This window comes from Jaculus jaculus, chromosome 6 (assembly GCF_020740685.1).
Source record: "Jaculus jaculus isolate mJacJac1 chromosome 6, mJacJac1.mat.Y.cur, whole genome shotgun sequence".
Classification (NCBI taxonomy): Eukaryota; Metazoa; Chordata; class Mammalia; order Rodentia; family Dipodidae; genus Jaculus; species Jaculus jaculus.
The window spans coordinates 80,525,622-80,547,492 of record NC_059107.1 but is presented as its reverse complement, the minus strand read 5'-3'; the positions used below and the strand labels follow the sequence as shown (position 1 = coordinate 80,547,492).

Here is a 21,871-nt window from a genome sequence, read left to right as displayed (position 1 = left end):
TTGTTAACTAAAGAGTATTCAGTTTGAAGTATGAAAATATAGAAATTTTGTTAAACATTCAAGGACATATTTCCATTAGAAAATTGCCCATCTTAATTAGAATCAAGGCTAACACTTTAAAGTTGGGAACTGTCATCACCCAGAAAGTACATAAACTCATAAACCATAGAAGAAGGTACTATATAAAATCCTAATCATTTCAACATTTCTTAGGGAGAAAGGTAGAAGAGACAAGAGACCAAAGGCTAGAGGAATGAAGATGAAAGACTGAAAGGAGGGAAACTCCACTTAAACATATCAGAAATATTCTTATTTACTCCATCTATTCAGATTTTACACTCAACAACATTGAAGCCCTAAGACTATTATGAATGTATACTAGGTTGTTTTGCTTCAATTATTGTACATTCTATTAAAACCCATTTAAAATAACTGTGTGTATATATGTATGTGTATACACACACACATAAAACATATTCAAGTTGGCATATATTGCGCACATGTATGTGAATATCCACATTTAAATATCTTGATAAGAAATTTTGTACATAATTTTTATAAATATAAGTTTATATTATTTTTATTTAAAATTTTATTACATTTTATAATTTCTTGTATTTTATCATTTTATCTAGTTTTGCTTAAATGATTTTTTTTATTTATTTTTTACTTTTTTTTATTATTTATTTATTTGAGAGCGACAGACACAGAGAGAAAGACAGATAGAGGGAGAGCGAGAAAATGGGCACGCCAGGGCTTCCAGCCTCTGCAAACGAACTCCAGACACGTGCGCCCCCTTGTGCATCTGGCTAACGTGGGACCTCGGTAACCGAGCCTCGAACCGGCGTCCTTAGGCGTCACAGGCAAGCGCTTAACCACTAAGCCATCTCTCCAGCCCTGCTTAAATGATTTTTATTTCCACAATTGCTTAAGCTTTTTCATAATATAAAATAGATAAGGAGAAAATAATTCTGAATTAATACAACACATTTAAATAAGTAAAAAGAAGTACAACTTACCATGTCTGAACTTGAACTCAAACAACTCTCTGTTGCCCGTGGAGAATAGCTGGCAGAATAACTACTCTGTGAAGAATCCAGACCTGGAACAAAGGAGTACATGAAGATGACATATAGTCATACTCTACCAAGTACACACAAGCACAGGAGTTATGTAAAATGTGGCAAGTGTTAATATTTTGATATTTAATGCATTATATTTCTTACAAGATAAGTTAGGTGTTTTCCACTGAAAAGTCCTATATGTACAAGTTGCATAAATTACATATAGGAAGAATTAAGAAAATTGAATTGATGTTTACAATATATGAAACATTTTATAAACAAATAGGCAACCTGAAGAAAGGGGGAATAAGCCAAGTTTATTAAGCTCTGTGGCATTAGATATTTGCTTATCTAGTAAATAAACTTTCATAGTGTAATCAGAAGTACATAAAAACTTTATTAAATACACCTAATATATTTTTATCATCTGTTTAATAAGTTATTTTTTAATTACAAAGTTAAAAGGGAGCTTGAGATGTAGGTCATGATTCTCTACTGAGCCTAAACACTATGGAGTAACAGTTGCTTTAACTATTCCTTTCCCCTTGTGAATATAAATCTCTACCCAGAAAAGTATGAGTTAATAGAAGTACAACAGCACATCCCAAATCATATGTGTCCTATGTGCAATAAATCATAAATACTATTTGCTGATGTTTTAAGTCAGAAGTGACATAGTCAAATGCAAGGACAAAAACTTAGTCGAATTCAGATACCTGATTTCATTATTACAGAAAGAAATTTACACCTCCAAAGAGTAGGTTCTTTCTGATGGTAGAAAAAAGAGTGGGAAAAAAAGTGAAAGTATGATACCACTATTAACAACATAATCTAAGGGCATTTCCCTAATAACATTCTCTTAGTCCAAAGGCACTATAAGGTCACAGTCATCAACAAAAAAGAAAGACATTTGTTTCATAAAAGTCTTATCCATAATAGCATAGGAAAAGGTATGATGAAAAAAAGTACTTATGAAAGGCATTGCATAGTTACTAGGTATGCATGACCATGAGCCACATAATGTTAACCTTGCATACAAATATAGAAATTTCAGAAACAATAAAAATCACAAGACAAGATATGACAATATAAATCATAGAAGTTACCAAGCTAGGAAAGCTCTAAATGTGATGCTCTCTAGGGAAAGATAGATTTGGTAATATGTAAGTGAAAATATGAATGGAGAACAAAGGTTTTAAATGAAAATCATGTTTCAGACAAACAAGATTAAAAACATCATATGGTATAGTGGGGAAAGAATATATGATGGTCCACTTAACAAAGGAAGTTACATAAAAGATTGCCCACTAAGGCATGTAAGGTAAAGGATGGATTACTGAAGAGTAAAACTAGGTAAAAGCAGATCAATTCGATTAACTCAATAGGCATGATTGATGAGAATCTTAATAATGCAGTGAAAATGGGATGGGGAAGCAAGGGTTCAAGTATCAAAGAAGTATCAAATTCAAATATTAAGGAAGTTTTCACCTAGCCACAATTTTTTTCAGTATTAGCTTTCAAAATCCATAGTTTGACTACAAAATGTCCCCCATAGGTTCAAGTGCTGAATACTTGGTCCCAGCTGATGGCATTGTTTGGAAGGTTGTGGAACCTTTAGGAGGTGAAGCTTTGCTGGAGAAATTTCATTACAGGGGAAGAGCCTTCAAATTTTATTCTCCAGCCTCACTTCCTGTTTGTCCTCTGCTTACTGGCTGCCACCACAGTGTAAACAGCTGGCCCCTTGCTCCTGCCACCATTCTTCAGAGCCATTCTGGAATGTATCCCATCAAAACTGTGAGCCAGATTGAACCCTTTCCTTCTTGTCAGATATTTGGTCACAACAATGAGTAAAGCAACAAGTATATCTTGTATTACATTAATATCAAAATATTAGAAAGAATTCATATATACAAATATTCTCTCCACAATTATCAATGCAAATCTTAAATAAAATGTTAAAAAGCAAATAAGAGGAGCAAATACTATCACAGAACATCACAATAAATTAGAATTTACAAGAATGATAAAATGGGCCAACTTACAAAATCCAATAGTAAGATTCACTTTTTTTGAAGAACAATATTACAAGATATAATCCCATATCTGTTAAGATGAGTTGGTGAAGAAGAAAAAAAGAAAAAAAAAGATCAAAAGATCTCTTTAGTACTATTGGTGGGAATGTCCCTAGTCTCTATGAAAAATAGTATGGAGGGTACTCAAGGTTAAAACTTGAACTACTATGAGATCTAGCAATTCAACTCCTGGGTGTTTATTCAAAATAAGACCTAGGAGGAGTTCTGGGTAAGATGGTGGCATAGGAGCCACACCAAACTAGCCTAGGGAGTGAGGTTGGGAAAAAAAAAAAAAAAACAGCAAAATACTCTTCTAAAAAGTGAAGGTATATAAGTAATTAGCAACCATAGCAAAGAATGAGGAGAGATGAAGATCTTCCAGAAAAAAGGAAACCAGCCAGAATCCCACTGCGGCACTTGGGGCCCTGATCTGTGTTCCAGCCTAGCCTAGTGCTGAGCTGCAGGAGCAGAAACCAAGCAAGGGGATTTTCCATTTGCATCAGCCTCCTAGCAAAGTCAAGAAACCTGAAGAGGGAGATATCAGGGGCCACCTGAGCAGCTGCTGAAGGAGATGCAAACGGAACCAGCTGTGTAGATCCAGTTAAACTCCAGGCTGCCTGCACTCGCCCATTCCTCAACCATCAGGCCATAAATCTCCAGAGCAGGCATTCAGCCCCCAGCAGTAGGGTATCCAGCACAGCTGACCAAAACACCAGATCAACCACAACATGAAGGGATTGGTGAGACTGAAAGCCACCCCAAAAGGTAACGTGGCCAACTGACAAAAAAGCAAGTACATAGGCCTGTCCTACATATGCTTATCTCTCTCATCAGGTCAGGGCATGTTATGGGTTACGTATTCATGGTTGGCTTTATCATTCTCTATATTAAGCTGTATTTGGAGGTGGACTATTATTGCCTTTGATGATTTCAGATTTATAGGGCCTTTGTCTTTTTCTTCTGTCATTATTGAGGGCAGAGTCTGGTTCAAACCCAGGGTAACCTGGAACCCAATTCAGAACAGAAATCTCCACTTCCCAGCTAACAGGATTAAAGGTATAGAGCAACACACACCCCTGGGGACTTTGGCTTTATAAAGTTATCTGTTTGTTTTAATCCCCACTCTGTGCTGGTTTTTAAAGAGTATGTATATTGCTCAGTTGAATTTTAGAATTTGCCAGTAAATTGCTCACAAAGACCACTATAATACTTGAGTATCAGGTAATCTCAACACCTAGGATTACTTCTGCTGTTGTCTTAGAGTACAAGAGTTACACTTGTCACCCTAAACTTCTACCCTAAAGGTATATAAAGATCAATTTGCACAGCTAAGAACACTGCACACAATTAGGAAACCCAAGCATCAAATTAACTCAGGATGCAAAAATCCCTATGTTACAACAGAAAGAATCAAGACAATATAATCCCACCAAAAATTATAAATCCATCAAAAATGAGCCTCAAAGACTGTTTTAAATGAAATGCCTGACAAAGATCTCAAAAAAAAAAAAAAAAAAGATTTTATATAGACTGGAAGAAAACAAAGGAAACAGGCTGGGGAGATGGGTTGTCAGTTAAGGTGCATGTCTGCGAAGCCTATGGACCCAAGATCAATTCTCCAGGTCCCCTGTAAGCCAGATGCACATGGTGGCACATGCATCTGGAGTTCATTTGCAGTGGCTGGAGATCCTAGCATACCCATTCTCACTCTCTATCTCTCTCCCCCTTTCTCATAAATAAATAAATAAAAATAATAAATCTTAAAGATATCACAAAAGAAGAAAACAAAGGAACCAAAGAACAAAACAGACTCCTGAAGGAGAAGACAAGAAACCAACTTAATGAAATAAGGAGGTCAATACAAGACTTGACAAAGGAAATAGAAATACTGAAGAAAAACCAAGAAGATATACTAGCAATGAAAAACACAGTTAGTTAAATAAAAACATGGTGGAAATTCTCACTAGTAGAGTGGATGAAGGAGAGAACAGAATACCTGAACTTGAAGATAGATGGCAGGTCTAATACAGTCCAACAAAGAGAACAACAAGCAAATAGGAAGATGTGAATGGGAATGTCAAGATATTTGGGACAGTATAAAAATATCAAACATAAGAGTTCATGGTATAGTAGAAGGCAAAGAATTTTACTCCAAAGGCATTATGGGTGTTTTCAACAAAATCAGACAAGAAAAATTTCCCCAAATTGGGAAAGAAATGCCAATGCAGAGACAGGAAGCTATTATAGCACCAAACAGACAAAACCTGGAAAGAACTTCTCTTGCCATGTTATAATTAAACCACTAAACATGAAAAGCAAAGAAAACATATTGAAAGCAGTTAGAGAAAAAAAGCAGTCACTTATGAAGGCAAGCCAATCAAGGATAACAGCACATTACTCAACACAAACTTGAAATCCAGAAGAGCATGGAATGATGCATTACAAACTTTGAAAGATAACAAATGCCACCCAAGATTATCCTGCAAAGCTATCTATGCACATTGATGGATAAATGAGGACATTCTACCACAAAAACAGGCTAAAGGAATATGTAACAACAAACCCAGCTCTACAGAAAATACTTGAAGAAATTCTTCATGCTAAAGAGAAAGCAAAGCACACACAAGGAAATAGGAAAAACTAAATGACCCCCAAATAACAGTTAAAACAAGAGTGTAAAGGGAAAACATTAAGAACTACAAAACAAGACGAATGGCAAGAATAAACACATACCTTTCAAAAATAACTCTTAATACCAATGGCCTCAATGCCGTAACTAAAAGACACAGGCTTGCAGATTTGATGAAAAGTCAGGATCCTGCTCTTTGTTGCCCCAAGAAACTCATCTATCAATAGAAAACAGGTACTATCTTAGGGTGAAAGGATGAAAAATGGTATTTCAAGCAAATGGGCATAGTAAACAAGTAGGGGTTGCTATCCTAATATCTGACAGAATAGACTTCAAACTAACATTATTGAGGAAAGATAAAGAAGGACACTTTGTATTGATCAAAGGAGCACAGCAACAGGAGGACATAACAATCCTAAACATATATGCACCTAATACTGGGGCTCCCAATTTCATCAAATAAATAATATTAGATATAAGTTCACAGATAACACCAAACACAACTGTAATGGTTGACATTAATACCCCACTCTCATCAATTTGCAGGCCATCCCAGCAAAAAGTAAACAGAGGGACATCTGGATTAGATGTCATGAAGCAAATTGACATAACATATAACTACATAACATGCCATCCAAATGCTGCAGAATACACATTTTTTAGCAGCACATGAAACATTCTCTAACATTCTTTAAAACAGACCATATATTAAGACAGAAAGCAAATCTTAACAGGATTTAATACAGGGAAAATGGAAATAATCCCTTGTACTCTATCTGATCACAATGTGATTAAACTACAAATCAGCAACAAGGAAAACTACAAAGCATACAGAAATTCATGGAGACTAAACAGTATACTACTGAATGGTGAATGAGTTATTCAAGAAATCAAAAAGGAAATCAATAAATACATAGAATCAAATGACGAGAACACAACATACCAATACCTTTGGGACACAATGAAGGCAGTCCTAAGAGAAAAATTTAAGCACCTATATTAAGAAATTAGAAAGTTCACATATAAACAATTTAGTGCTTCACCTTAAGGCCTTGGATAAAGAAGAACAAGGCAACCCAAAAATCAGCAGATGTGAAGAAATAATAAAGATTAGAGCATCATGGAAAATGCTAATAAAAATTTGGAAAATAAAAAGATTAGAGCAGAAATCAATGAATTATAAACTCCCCCAAAACAATCCAAAGAATCAATGAAACAAGGAGTTGGTTTTCTGAAAGGATAAATGATAAATGTTTAGCAAATCTGACCAGAAGAAAGAGAGAAGAGACAAAAATTAACAAAATTAGAGATGAAAAAGGCACCATTTTAACAGATACCAAAGAAATTCAGAAAATCATAGGGAATAAGAATATATGCCTCTAAGTTTGAAAATCTGAAAGAAATGAATGATTTCCTTGATTTATATGACCTACCAAAATTAAATCAAGATAAGATAAACCATGTAAATAGACCTATAACAAGTATAGAGATCCAAGCAGTTATAAAAATTTTCCCTACTAAAACAAGCCCAGGCACTGAAGGATTCGCTGGTGAATTTTACCAAACCCTTATGGAAAAACTAACACCACTGTTTCTCAAACTTTTCCATAAAATAGAAAAGGAAGGAATCCTACTGAACTCCTTCTCTGAAGCCAGCATCACCTTCATACCAAAACCAGACAAAGACAGAACAAAAAAGGGTACATTATAGGCCAATCTCTCTCATGAACATAGATGCAACAATTCCCAACAAAATACTGGCAAACAGAATCAAGTATATAGCAAAAAGATTATTCACCCTGATCAAATAGGCTTCATCTCAGAGATGCAGAGATGATTCAACATATGCAAATCGATAAATGTTATACACTATATAAATGGTCTGAAGGAAAAAAAATCACATGATAACCTCAATAGATGCAGAAAAGGCATTTGACATAATCCAACATCTATTCATAGTAGAAGTACTACAGAAAGTGGGAGTAGAAGGAACATATCTCAACATAATAAAAGCTATTTATTACAAACCTACAGCCAATATAATACTAAATGGGGAAAACCATGAAAGTTTTCCACTAAAATCAGGAACAAGACAAGGGTGTCCTCTGTCCTCACTCTTATTTAATGTAGTACTGGAAGTCTTAGCTATAGCAATAAGAAGACAAAAGACACTCATAAAAGGGATACAAATTGGAAGAGATAAAATTATCATTATAAGCCATTGATATGAATCCATACATAAAGGACCTAAAGACTCTACAACAAACTCTGAGAGCTGATAAACACTTTTAGCAATGTAGCAGTATACAAAATAATTACACAGAAATCAGCCTTCCCGCTCAGGTAGTGCCGAGGGAAGAACCAGGCCTGCTGGTTCCTCCCTAGGGGTTGAGGGGATGATGAGCATCGGACTACACAGAAACCTCTCCTGGCCACTGGAGAAAAACCACACTGAGCCAGGAGTCCTTTCGAAGCAGGAACTCACATTATTGTTACAGGCGGGTGTTTATATAATGTTGAGAATGAAGGCGGAGACTTTAGGGTGGGGTGAGATGTAAGGGCCAAAAGCATACCGCAACCTTTGAGATGATTGGTCCTAAGCGCGCATGAGCAGGGGACTCTAATTTCCTGTGTGGAAATAGCAGGCCAGAGGCCATTTAGCCCCCTGCTGAGTCATAGCTGGGCGGAGGCAGTTAGGCTCAGGAAGTTCTACTAGGCCTCACATCCGGGCCTCTCAAGGCCCAACATCTCCCCCTTTTGTTTTTGTAAGAGCATTAGTCACCATGGCCCCTGTCTTAGGTTGTCCCCCTCTGGGAATCTTACCCGTCATTGGGTACCATGTGTTTAGCTTGTTGAGAACCCACTCCATGGCCTGTCTTAGGTTGTCCCCCTCTGGGGATCTTACCCGTCATTGGTCACATGGAAGGCAGAGGAGGTGGCAGTGGGTCATCTGAGGAACTTAATTCCTGAGTTGCCAGCCTGTGATAATGTATTTCGGCCTGATGAAGTTTTATTGTCTCTAGCCACTGGTGAATAAATTGTGTAATTTTGTTAATTACACAAGGCCCGACAGTGAGGAGAAGGAGAAGGAGAAGGAGAAGGAGAAGGAGAAGGAGAAGGAGAAGGAGAAGGAGAAGGAGAAGGATGGGGAGGGGTCCAGGTAGAGGGAGGAGGTAGGGTAAGAAGTCACGTAAGCCCATCTGCAACAGGTTGTCCTGGGGGTCCCGTCGCCTCCTCTGCAAGTCTTCCTGGAGCTTCTTAATCTTGTCCTGGATGATTCCCGATTTATTGGTGTAAAAGTGGCATTTTTCCTGTAAAAACAAACATACGCCTCCCTTTTCGGCCGTTAGTAGGTCTAGTCCTCTCCTGTTTTGTAGGACTATCTTAGCCGGGGAATCTAGCTGCCAGAAATGATATCTACATCTGGGATTAAGGTGGCTGGGGCATAAAGGCCCATCCAATTGGTGGGCAGAAAGTCATAGGCCATCCTGCCTCCACAAACATAAGCCATTTTAGAAGGCGGGCAGTGTTGAGCATTGGGCTCAGTTGTGAAGGAAGGATGAATGCAATCCGCATCTATACCAGAATTATTAAGGGAAGGTGGGGCCCAAATGCCCAGAGGAAACATTGGGAAAAGCTGGACGGGGATGGGGAAGGAAGGTGGCTGAGCAGCTTTTTAAGGTCGTATGGACAACTGTACTGTAATTAGCCAGAGAGGCCCAGATCGGAGGCAAACCCAGCAATCTTCCGCAAGGGAGGGAGTTATTTAATTTAGCAGGGTGAAGGACTATTTTAGGAACAGTCCTCAGGGGTGGGACACTCCCTAGAGAAGTGATTGTCAGTGTCCTCTTGTTGGGACAAATATTTTAGGTCTCTTGCTGGCACCCAGGTGGGTCTCTTCATCTTGAGGGAAGACACATCCAAACCCTCTCCCTGATGTGAGGAGTAGATCAGGCCCTCTCCAGGCCCCAGTCAATGGGTCCTTCCATCTTACCCAGATAGAACTGTAGGTAACAGATGAGGACCAATGTTTTTGAAAAGGGGATGATTATTTTCTTTAGAAAAGTTTAAAATGTTTAGGGTAAATAATGCCTTTTTTAGTTGGTCATGTGGGGGTAAGGATTCCCCCTTTTGTTTTTGTAATTGAGTCTTGAGAGTTTGATTATATCTTTCAACTATAGCTTGGCCCCGGGGTTTGTATGGGATGCCTGTGGAATGTGAGATTTTCCAGGTCTGGAGAAAGTCTATAAAGGCCTTGCTTATGAAGCAGGGGCCAGTATCTGTTTTAATTTGATCAGGCAGCCCACGAGTGGCAAAACATTGAAGCATATGACTAATGGCATGTTTAGATTTTTCCCCGGCATGTGCTGATGCCCAGCAGGCACGGGAGAAGGTATTGACTGAAAGAAAGAAATATTTAAGCTTTCTAAATGGAGAATAGTGTGTGACATCAATTTGCCAAAGATGATTAGGGCGGAGCCCTCGAGGATTGTTTCCTGTATTTTGAAGGGGGGGGGGGTTCTTGGAGGAAAGGCTGACAGGACTTAAAAATCTGGACAATTTTTTTAAGGTTCTTGACTGGTACCTGTGGAAACCTGTACTTGAGACCTCTCCAGTTGACATGGGTCAATAAGTGGAAGCGTGTAGCTTCTGTAATAGTATTACAATGAAGCATAGAAGCCATTTTATCAGCCAAATTGTTTCCTTGAGAGAGAAATCCCAGTAAGCTTTTTAAATTTTTTTAAAATTTTTTATTTATTTATTTGAGAGCGACAGACACAGAGAAAAAGACAGATAGAGGAAGAGAGAGAGAATGGGCGCGCCAGGGCTTCCAGCCTCTGCAAATGAACTCCAGACGCATGCACCCCCTTGTGCATCTGACTAACGTGGGTTCTGGGGAATTGGGCCTCAAACCAGGGTCCTTAGGCTTCACAGGCAAGCACTTAACCGCTAAGCCATCTCTCCAGCCCTCCCGGTAAGTTTTGGTGATCCCTGAGATGTTGAAGAAAAATGGGATTGATTCTTTTGGTTGAGTAGGGAACGAGCTTGAATCATCAAAGGAGATATAGGGTTGGAGTCCAGTCTAATATGGGCCTCAACCAGGTTGGGTAATAAATTAACAACATAAAGGCTGTCAGAAAATAAGTTAAATGACTCTTGAATAGTGACCAAAGCTAGAACGACACCAAATAGTTCTTTGAATTGTGCTGACCCCTCAACCTCATGGGAGACTGACTTTATGGGGATAGGCTCTTTTTTCTGTTTTAAGGGAGGGTAAACAACTAGGGAAGCCCCCAGGCGCCCTCTATCGGTAAACACGGTAAGAAATTCAGGGTTAGGTAGAGACAGGAAAAGCCTGGGGGGCTTCCACTCTAACCTGGAGAAAGAACTCATCCATTTGTGGAAGCCATAATGGCAAACAATTTTACCTAGAAACCCCTCGAGAGCTATAGCAACTCTGTTATTATTTCTCTGAAGCCAGGTGAAATCAGTTATCTTAAAGGGAGTGACAATAAGGTGAGGTTCTGCGCCAAACAACCGGACAGAGGTGTCTCTGCCCTTGATAATGTAATCAGCAACCTGGTTGGTTATAGAATAAACTCTGGGGATCCCACCAATTGAGAGGTGGATCCATTGGATGGCCTCACCTTCCTGGGCCAATAGTGCAGTGCATAGTGTTTCCCCAGGGAATATGTAGAGGAAGATGGGCAAATTAGGATCGAACCTCTTTAAGGTCACAGTATTTATATCCTGTTGTACCATATAAAAATTTTGTTGATGACAAGGGGACAAAGTTACCTGAGAGGAGAAGTTAAGATCCTTTAGGAGGTTAAACAAAGGAGACAGCTCTTCAATAGTTATGGGTATCCAAGGCCTCATCCAGTTATTTTCTCCCAAGAGCTTCTGGAGTTGAGGCAAGGTGTAATAATCCTGAATATAAAGTTGTGGTTTAACAGGTGAAACTGTATCTAGGGTAAGGGTTGAGCCCAAGATCTTAAAGAGAGGCACGGTTTGAACTTTCTCAGGAGCTACTTTAAAGCCGTGAGTATGAAGGATAGTTAGACATTGATGGGTAAGGTCCTGGAGTGTGGAGGAATCTAGGCACCCAAGAATAATATCATCCATGTAGATATAAAACAGAGTATTGGGGAGATTGATAAGAGAAGAGAAAATGGATGACAGGTAATATTGACAAATGGGTGGGCTATTAGCCATGCCCTGAGGTAAGACAGTCCATTCAAATCTCCTATCTGGGCCATGAAAATTAATAGTGGGTACAGAGAATGCAAATTTTTCCATGTCTCCTGGATGGAGAGGGATAGAGAAGAAGCAATCTTTAATATCAATGATAGTAATATGGTATATATTGGGAATAGCTGGGATCCATGGGAAGCCCCTCTGGGGGTTCCGAAGGGGATCATGTGTTCATTGATCTTTCTTAAATCATGTAAAAATCTCCAGGACCCATTAGGCTTTTTTATGACAAAGACAGGAGAGTTCCAGGGACTAGTGGAGGGACAGATATGTCCGGCCTCCAACTGTTGATCAATAAGTATGTGGAGTTGGTGTAACTTAGAAGGGAGAGGCTACTGCTCAACCCATATAGGGTCCCCTGGTCTCCACTGAATTTTAGATGGGGGGGGGACTAGGCAGTGGCCCTTAGAATTGGGGGTGCTCATTGGAGTAATTGGGATGACATTTCCTCCCTTCCTCAAACTATTGATATTTTTTCTTTTATTTAACAAATCATTATAAAAGGACTTATGGTCAGTAGTGATGAAAGCCTCGGCATCTCCAAGGATGTCTTGTCCTAGTAAGTTAGCAGTGAGCCCAGTCACCATGAGAGGGCAGGCTTTTCCCTTGTCTCCACCTGGGTCAGTCCAAGGGAGCCACGTGGCAGTATCCCAGGAGGTCGATTGCCCACCAACTCCCAGTAGGGGAGGATTGGGCACAAGCTGCCAGGAGGGGGGCACTTCCTCCTTTCTCAGGACTGTTCGGTCCGCTCCAGTGTCGATGAGAAGTTTGAATTTTTTATTGCCAATATTTAAAATAATTTTGGGTCTAAGGCCAGGAACCAGGGGGACAGTCCAATGGGCTTTGATAGATTCTTTTCCCTTATTTAACGGGGCTGGGAGTAATCCCAGGGGGAGTTTAAAGGCTTTCCCTGTATGTTAAACTTCAATTGGCAATACCTAGTCCAATGAAACCCCTTATTGCATTTAGGGCAGCGGGTGTGAGGAGCGTTTGTCATCCCCCCAGAGGGCAGGGGAGGCTTTGTCTTGTTGGGGAACTCTTTTTTAAAGTAGCCCATGTCCCCACACCCAAAACATGTTGAGTTTTTAGGATTTAACTGTAATGTGCCAGTTGTATCAGTTAAATCTCCCTGTTTATTTTCCTGAAGGGCGGCAGCCATGGCCCTAGCCTGATGGGAGATAGTGCCAACATACTTGGTGGTTACAATCCATCTACTCATGGAGTTGTCCTTGAGACCCGTACAGGCAATCCCATCTCTGAGCCTGATTATCAGTCAAATTAAGCCCTCTACTCTTTAGGAGTGCCCTGAGAGATTCTAAGGCAGGATTGGATTTAGAGATAGACTGTCCCTTATTATAAAGTTGAGAGAGAGATGTCCATAAAACTAGGGCAATAGCAACCCACATACACGCGAGTATAATAGATAGGTAAACATGTTGTACAAAATCCGCAGATGCAGCTTGTCTGTGAAATGAAAGTGAAAGGAAAGAGAAAGAGAATGAAGAGATGTTGACAAGTAAGTACAGGTTGTAGAAGCAAAGTTTAGTGCAATAAATATGAAGACTACCTCATAACTTACGAGGGTACTCTCACCCGCACACGCCGATTACCTCCTCAACGACTGCCTCTCACAGGGTGCACTAGTCTCTTGGGGTCCCAGAGCCCCACATTGGGTGCCAGATGTTGGGCTCCTTCCCGCTCAGGTAGTGCTGAGGGAAGAACAAGGCCTGCTGGTTCCTCCCTAGGGGTTGAGGGGATGATGAGCATCGGACAACCCAGAAACCTCTCCTGGCCACTGGAGAAAAACCACACTGAGCTGGGAGTCCTTTCGAAGCAGGAACTCACTTTATTGTTACAGACCAGTGTTTATATAATGTTGAGAATGAAGGCGGAGACTTTAGGGTGGGGTGAGATGTAAGGGCCAATAGCATACCACGACCTTTGAGATGATTGGTCCTAAGTGCATGAGCGGGGGACTCTAATTTCCTGTGTGGAAATAGCAGGCCAGAGGCCATTTGGCCCCCTGCTGAGTCATAGCTGGGTGGAGGCAGTTAGGCTCAGGAAGTTCTACTAGGCCTCACATCTGGGCCTCTCAAGGCCCAACATATACTAACAACAAGTATGTGGAGGATGAGATTTACGAATCATTCCCATTCACAATTGCCTCAAAAATAATAAAATAAAGTACCTTTGAATAAATCTAACCAAGAAAGTAAAGGATTGCTACAATGAAATAAATGAAACACTCAAGCAGTATATTGCAGAAAACATTAGGAAATGGAAAGACATCCCATGTTCTTGGATTGAAAGAACCAATACTATTGAAATGTCAATCTTACCAAAAGCAATATAAACATTTAATGCAATTCCCATTAATATACCAATGATACTCTTCATGGAAATAGAAAAAAGAATCCTAAAATTCATTTGGAATCCCCAAAACCCTCAAATATCCAAGACAATTTTGAGCAACAAAAATAAGGCTAGCAGTATTACTGTACCCAATTTTAAGCTATATTCCAAAGCCATAGTAACAAAAACAGTGTGGTACTGGCACAAAGACAGACACACACATCAATGTAATAGAACAGAGGACCCAGATGTAAATTAGGGCTGCTATAGCTATTTGCTTTTTGACAAAAATGCCAAAGACATGCACTGGAGAAAAGAAAGACTCTTTAACAAATGGTACTGGGAAAACTATATATCTTTATGTAGACAGATGAAAATAAAGCCTTATCTCTATCCATGCAAAACCATCAAGTCCAACTGGATCAGGGACCTTAGTTTCAGACCTGAAACTCTGAAATTATGATTAGAAGAAGTAGGGGAAACTCTTCAACATATTGGCATAGATAATGACTTCCTAAATATAATTGTAGTTGCTCAGGACATACTACTAATCAACCAATGGGATCTCAAGAAATTACAAAGCTTTTGTACAGCAAAGAACACTGAATACAGCAAAGAGGCAACCTACAGAATGGGAGGAAGTCTTTACCAGATATTCATCTGGCAGAGGATAAATATCTAGGATATACAAAGAACTCAGAAAACTAAATTGTAAGAAATCAAAAAAAAAAAAAAAAGGGCTAGGGAACTAAATAGAGTGTTTTGAAAAGAAGAAATACAAATAGCATATAAACATCTAAAAAAGTGTTCTACATCCTTTGCCATGAAGAAAATCCAAATTAAAATCACTTTGAAAGTCCATCTCACTCCTGTCGGAATGGCTATCACCATAAAACAAATGACAATAAATGCTGTTGAGGTTGCGGAAAAAGAGGAACCCTTCTATACAGTTCATGGGAATGTAATCTGGTCCAGCCATTGTGAAAATCAGTGTGGATGTTCCTGAGACAGCTAAAAATCAATTTACCATATGACCCAGTTATACCACTCCTATACATATATCCCAAGGAATTTTCTCAGTACCTTAGAGATACTTCCACAACCATGTTTATTGCCACTCTATTCACAGTAGCTAGGAAACAACAAGCCTAGATAATGAATTGATAATGAAGGTGTGGTAAATCTACACAATGTAATTCTATTCAATGGTAAAGAACAATGAAATTTGTAGGGAAATGGATAGATCTGTAAAGGATTATACTAAGTGAGGTAACCCAGGCCCAGACAGCCAAATGTCACATGTTTTCTCCCATATATGGATCCAGTTACAAATATTCAGACTTGTGTGTGAATGGAGTAAAAACTGATAGCAGGGACAATAAGCTAGAATATGATGGAGGGAGGAGGGGGTGGACTTCCGGGGATGGTATTGTATACATGTAATTAGATGAACAGATTACTGCAGGTGGAATGGCATAAACGAGGTCAGGGGAAGAAATTGAATAAAAGAAGGGTGGTGTGGGTTAATCAAAATTTAGGATAGGGTGAATAAGATAGAGGATAACCTACTTTTTTGGATAATGGCACATGGAGAAGCCATAGACTATTACTATAAAAATTTCAATGCCAGGGATGGGATACCTTCCAGTGAGTTGTTGGCCAGAGACATCCCTGATGCTCCCAAAACAATATAGGCTATGGCCAAGGCTCTTGGTTTCCCACCAGGAATAGATAATAAGACCCTATTGCAGAAGATTTTACATGCCTGGGCTACAAGTTCACTGAGAAATCAAACTGAGACTGAGCTGAAAACCTCCTCCCTGTAGACCAGCTGACAGAAAGCTGAAAAAAGCTGCACTGCATGCAGCTCTATGGAAGATAGACACCATCAGTGGTGAAAACAGTGGACACTGGAAGCCTCATGTTTGGCCAGCTAGGTCAAATGAGCCAACGGGTGTAATAGTGGCATGTCGGTTATGGGGGAAACCAACTGCTCTCAAATTGGACTGGAGACCTGCTCTATGGGAGGGAATATATATCTGGTACTGAAAACCTAATCAAAAGCTTATGCTGGGGGTGGTCATAAGCATTAGAAGCATTAGAAATATAATATCTGCTCTGGCTAAATGCATATATTATGCCCACCAAATCGCCCTGTAAGCACTTAACATTCATACCCATATATTAATGCTACTTTCACTTTTGGTTAGAGAAGCTTCTCTTTTCAGATGGCGGTGACCCCTGGGATGACCCAAAAGGCACCATTGTGTTGAGCAGATGTGACAAAGGAATTTTCAGCACTGAAGCATTTTTATCACACCTTCCAAGGCTCAGGGTCCATTGTAGAAGAGGTGTTGGAAAGAATGTTAGGAGTCGAAGGAAGGGTAGAACTGCTTACAAAGCAATTGTCCAGACAGAAACTGGCCTCAATATACATGACCTCACAGTGCCTAGAACAACCTTCACAAGACAGATCCTCATAATAGGAGGAAGAGATGATAACATCCAAATGAATATGTAAGTAGAATGATTGAGATGGGGAGGGGATATGATGGAGAATGGAATTTCAAAGGGGAAAATGGTAAGGGAGGGAGAGTGTTACCATGGGATATTTTTTATTATCATGGAAAATGTTAATAAAAATTGGGAAACAAAAAGAAAGACTAATGGAGAGAGGAATGTGGATTTGTGAAGGGCAAAATGGGGGAGGGAGAGGGAATTATCATGGTTTATTGTCTGTAAGTATGGAAGCTGTCAAAAAGTTAATTAAAAAAAAAAAACCAAAATAACAAAATAACACCTAGAAGTGAATTTGCATTTTTTTTTTCAAGGTAAGGTTTCACTCTAGTTCAGGCTGACCTGGAATTCACTCTTTATTCTCAGAGTGGCCTTGAATTCATGGCAATCCTCCTACTTCTGTATCTCAAGTGCTAGTATTCAAGGTGTGCCACCATGCCCAGTTAGAATTTGAAGTTTTATATTCATTGTAGCATTATTCACAATAGCCCAGAGGTGAAAGCATTGTCATATCCATGAATTGATGGGTAAGGCAGGTGTAGTAATGACATATAGTGAAATATTACTGAGTATAGAAGATGAGTATATGCTGAGACATGGATGAAGCTAAGAACACTGAGCTCGGTTAAACAAACCAGTAACAAAAGATAATAATGCATGATTCCACTTGCATGAGTTCTCAAGTACTCAGTTCCATCAAAACAGAAAGTAAGCTGGGGGTGGCACACGCCTTTAATCCCAGCACTCAGGAGACAGAGGTAGGAGAATGACCATGAATTTGAGTCCACCCTGAGAGTACTTAGTGAATTCCAGGACAGCCTGTGCAAGAGCAAGACCCTACCTTGAAAAAAAAAACAAAAACAAACAAACAAAAAAAAAACCTAGAAAGTAAAATGGCATTTGCTAGGGAGGGGCATAGGAAGTAGGGAGTAGGGAATTGTTTAGTGGGTGCACAGGCAAGACATCGGGATAAGGGGATCTCTGTGTATGTGGTTGAAAATTCCATGCTGCACACTTAACAGTTGTAGGGATAGTAAATTTCATGTTATTTGGGTTAGATCAATATAATTTTTTAATGTAGGAATAAAAAATAATAATCATTTCCCTAGATGTAAAGAAATACTTTTTCCCAGACCAGAGATTTCTTAACATCACATTCCATAATATTCTTGGTAAAATAATCAACACATATGCACCTAATTCCAAAATCCAGAATCAATGTCGAAACATAGGGTATATATCTATACTAATGTATCAACAAAAACATCAAAAATACCAAGAAGGGGATGGAGAGATTTCTCAGTGGTTAAGGCATTTGCCAATAAAGACTGAGGACCTGAGTATGATTTCCCAGTACTCATGTAATGCCAGATGTACAAGGTGATACATGCATGTGGAATTTGTTGCCATGGCTAGAGGCCCTGGATCACCCATTTTCTCTGTATCTACCTTTATTTCAGCCTCTCTCTCTCTCTCTCAAATAAACAAGTAAAAAGTAAAAATACCAATAACTAACTTTAATAAGAAACATGCATATTATGAGGAAATTTTAAAGACACCACTTAAAAGAATTTTAAACAATTGTTAAAGGCTTTAATTAATTATCTAATTAGTTAATTTATCAACTTTCTAGAGATAGGGTACTCTAGCCCTAGCTTCTTGAGTCTTTTTTATGTAGCTTAGTCTAGCCTCATACTCATGGCAATTCTCCTGCTTCAGTTTTCTTTGTGGTGCAATTGTGTACCAGCATACCCACTGTAAGATATAAATTTATAATACATTAATAGAAAGACAATCTTTGCTTAGATAGGATTATTCAATATTGAAGGATGACAATTCACACTAAATTAATGTACACATTTTACAATTTCCCAGTAAAAATTACAACTTTTGTTTTGTAGCTAAGCAAACTGCTGTGAAGTTTATATGCAAAAAAATTAAATGCAACAGACAGATAAGTCTTCCAGAAATTTAGCACAAGTCATAATAAAAATCATATATTACTGACAAATAAGATTTGCAAAGATAAATAGTTAAGAAAGACCAAAAATACAGTAGATCATATGGAATGATTGTGTATCACAGAGTAACACAATAAATACCTAGGGGAAAATCTGTTTTTAAAATCTGAAGCATAGTTGGGTATGTGTCACATTGTTTAATCCTAGCATTTTTTTTACATTATGACAGGAGGATCATGAGTTTGAGGCCAGCCTGGGCTATATTAAATGACTGCCTCAAAAACCCAAATAAAAAAAATTAATAAACTTGAATGGAACATATTTTAAATAAAGACAAATTCAAGAGACTGATGATATGTAAAGATAAAGTCATACAAATACTTTAAAAACATATGGTGTGCCAGGTGTGCTGGCGCATGCCTTTAATCCCAGGACTCTGGAGGCAGAGGTAGGATGATTGCTGACAGTTCAAGGCCACCCTGAGAATACACGGTGAATTCCAGGTCAGCCTGAGCTAGAGTGAGACCCTACCTTGGAAAAAAAAATATACATATGGTGAATATATTTATGACCTGTGAGTGTTGAAAGTTTCTAAAAAAAATCTAGAAATAATAAGACTGATAACTGAACTATAAAAAAATGTTATTCCTGGACTAGAGAGGTGGCTCAGTGGTTAAAGTGCTTGCCTATGAAGCCTAGGGACCCATGTTCAACTCTCCAAATTCCACATAAACCAGACACAAAAGATAATGCAAGTGCACAAGGTCGTACATGGGTATAAGATGACCTGGAGTTCAACCATAGTAGCCAGAGGCCCTGGCATGACAATTCTCTCTCTCCCTCTTGTACATACACACACACACACACAAACACACACACACTCACACACAAAATACAAAAAGGTAAAAAATAAGATGTTATTCCTTTCACATAGCAAGAGGCACTATAAACAACTGAAAACAAAACACATCTAAAGCTGGTATTAAATGTATATTACTATGCTGCATTGGCACTATATTAAACATTTACTACTTAAAAATCTAAGTTTCCTTAATAAAAAATAGCTCTTGAAACAAAAACATAGCCGGACATAGTGGCACATGCCTTTAATTCCAGCACTTGGGAGGCAGACGTAGGAGGATCGCTGTGAGTTTGAAGCCACCCTGAGACTACATAATGAATTCCAGGTCAGCCTAGGCTAGAGTGAGACCCTACTTCGAAAAAACCAAAACCAAAACAAATAAAAACACCCAACTGATCAAAAGTCATGAATGAACACTTCACAGATAAAATGACAACAGTCAGTGACAATTTTTTAAAATTGCTTAACTTTATCAAAAATGACTAAATCTTCCATCTAAACATTTCAGAGCCACAGAAATGCCTAAAGTTGGTCACAATCCCTGTTGAAAAGGCTACAATGCACTTGAGGATGGAATAAAAAAATAGTACATATAGGACTTGAGAGATTGCTTAGTGGTTAAGGCACTTGCCTACAAAGCGAAAGGACCCAGGTTTAATTCCCCAGGACTCTTGTAAGCCAGATGTGGAAGGTGGCACATGTGTCTGGAGTTTGTTTGCAGTGGACAGATGTCCTGGCATGCCCATTCTCTTTCTCTCTCTCATTATTTCTCTCACTCTCTCAATGAATAAATAAATTTTTTTTAATGTACAAATAGACAACTTGGTAACACCTATCAAAATCAAAATTTGGCAGTATCTATCACATAGTAGTGTACTTACTCCCTGATTAAATTACTCAAGTCCTTGAAATTATCCCAAAATGTGTCCCCATAAATAGGAAATACATGAGGACCTTTTTACTCACACCATTTGTAAGAGCAGGATATTGGAAGAAGTCCAAATGTTCACTAATAAGGAAGGGGCTCATTTTATACACCACTATCCTTGCTCATAACATAGTAGTGTTAATAAGTACAAAAGAAAAACAACTAGCATCAATATGACAAATATCATATTTTATTAAGTAAATTCACTTCACTTGTAAAACAACATTGCTTTAGAATGGGAAAGACATGAGCATTCATGTTTATAAAGGTTTTAGGTTCCATTATGGAGGGGAACTACAGGCTAGTGATAAATCATAAGCAACAAAAATATGTATGCACAGCAGAAGGAAATGGGACAGAAAGGGATAAAAAAAACCACATTCATTTAAAATTTAAATAAAAAAGAAAAGGTTTGCCATGCATGCTCAGGCTCTGAGGTAATATCACCATCTTACCTTGAAGTCTGAACATGTATAGCCACATCTATGATTGGATGAAAAAAATTAGAATAAGAACAACAGATCTTATTCTTATAAGACAGAGCTACACCTGTGCTGGGCATAAATTCTAAGGAATCTACACTCTGTTACAGGTAATATTTGAGCATCTATTTTTCTTGCTATTCTTTTGGCAATAGCTAAGAATTGGAAACAGCATAGATGCTTACAAACAGATAAATGGATGGAACTAAAAAGAATTATATTGTGAAGTAACCCAAATTTAGGAAGACTAAAACTACTTGTTCTCAAGGATCTGCAGATTCTACTTGTTATATCTGTATGAAAATTGATAAACAAAGGTGACCAATGTGGGTAAAAACTATAAAGGTGTCATTGTGATCAAGAGCAAGTATAGAGATGAGTAGGAAGAAGGGTGAGGAAAGGGTGCCTACTAACATGCAACATATATGCAGAAGAGGGAACAATTCTAGGGAGGAGAGGGGGAGGAAGGAGGAAGGAAAATCAACTAAAATAAATTGTATTTGCAAATTCCATAATGAATGATACCTAAATCTCTATATGCTAACTAAACAATAGAATTAAATTTTTAAAAAGATTATATCAGCATTAGTAAAAGACAGACAAAAGTAACAACATATAAATTCAAACATAAGAAGAGTTGATTCTCTGAAAAGATGAACAGGATAGATACCCCCCTAGCAAAACTAACCAAAAGAAAGGAAGAGATACTAAATTTAAAAATAGAGATTAAAAGAAAGATGAAAAGAATC

The 21,871-nt window shown here is 38.5% G+C and overlaps 1 protein-coding gene across 1 annotated transcript in view; it reads right to left on the bottom strand.

The window, feature by feature from the left end:
* Positions 1-21,871, bottom strand: part of C6H12orf40 (chromosome 6 C12orf40 homolog) — a 107,140-nt gene that overhangs the window by 2,165 nt on the left and 83,104 nt on the right. Inside the window, exon 11 of the mRNA XM_045152208.1 lies at positions 1,020-1,102. Coding sequence (XP_045008143.1) covers positions 1,020-1,102 — 83 coding nt within the window. The remainder of the gene's footprint in view (positions 1-1,019; positions 1,103-21,871) is intronic.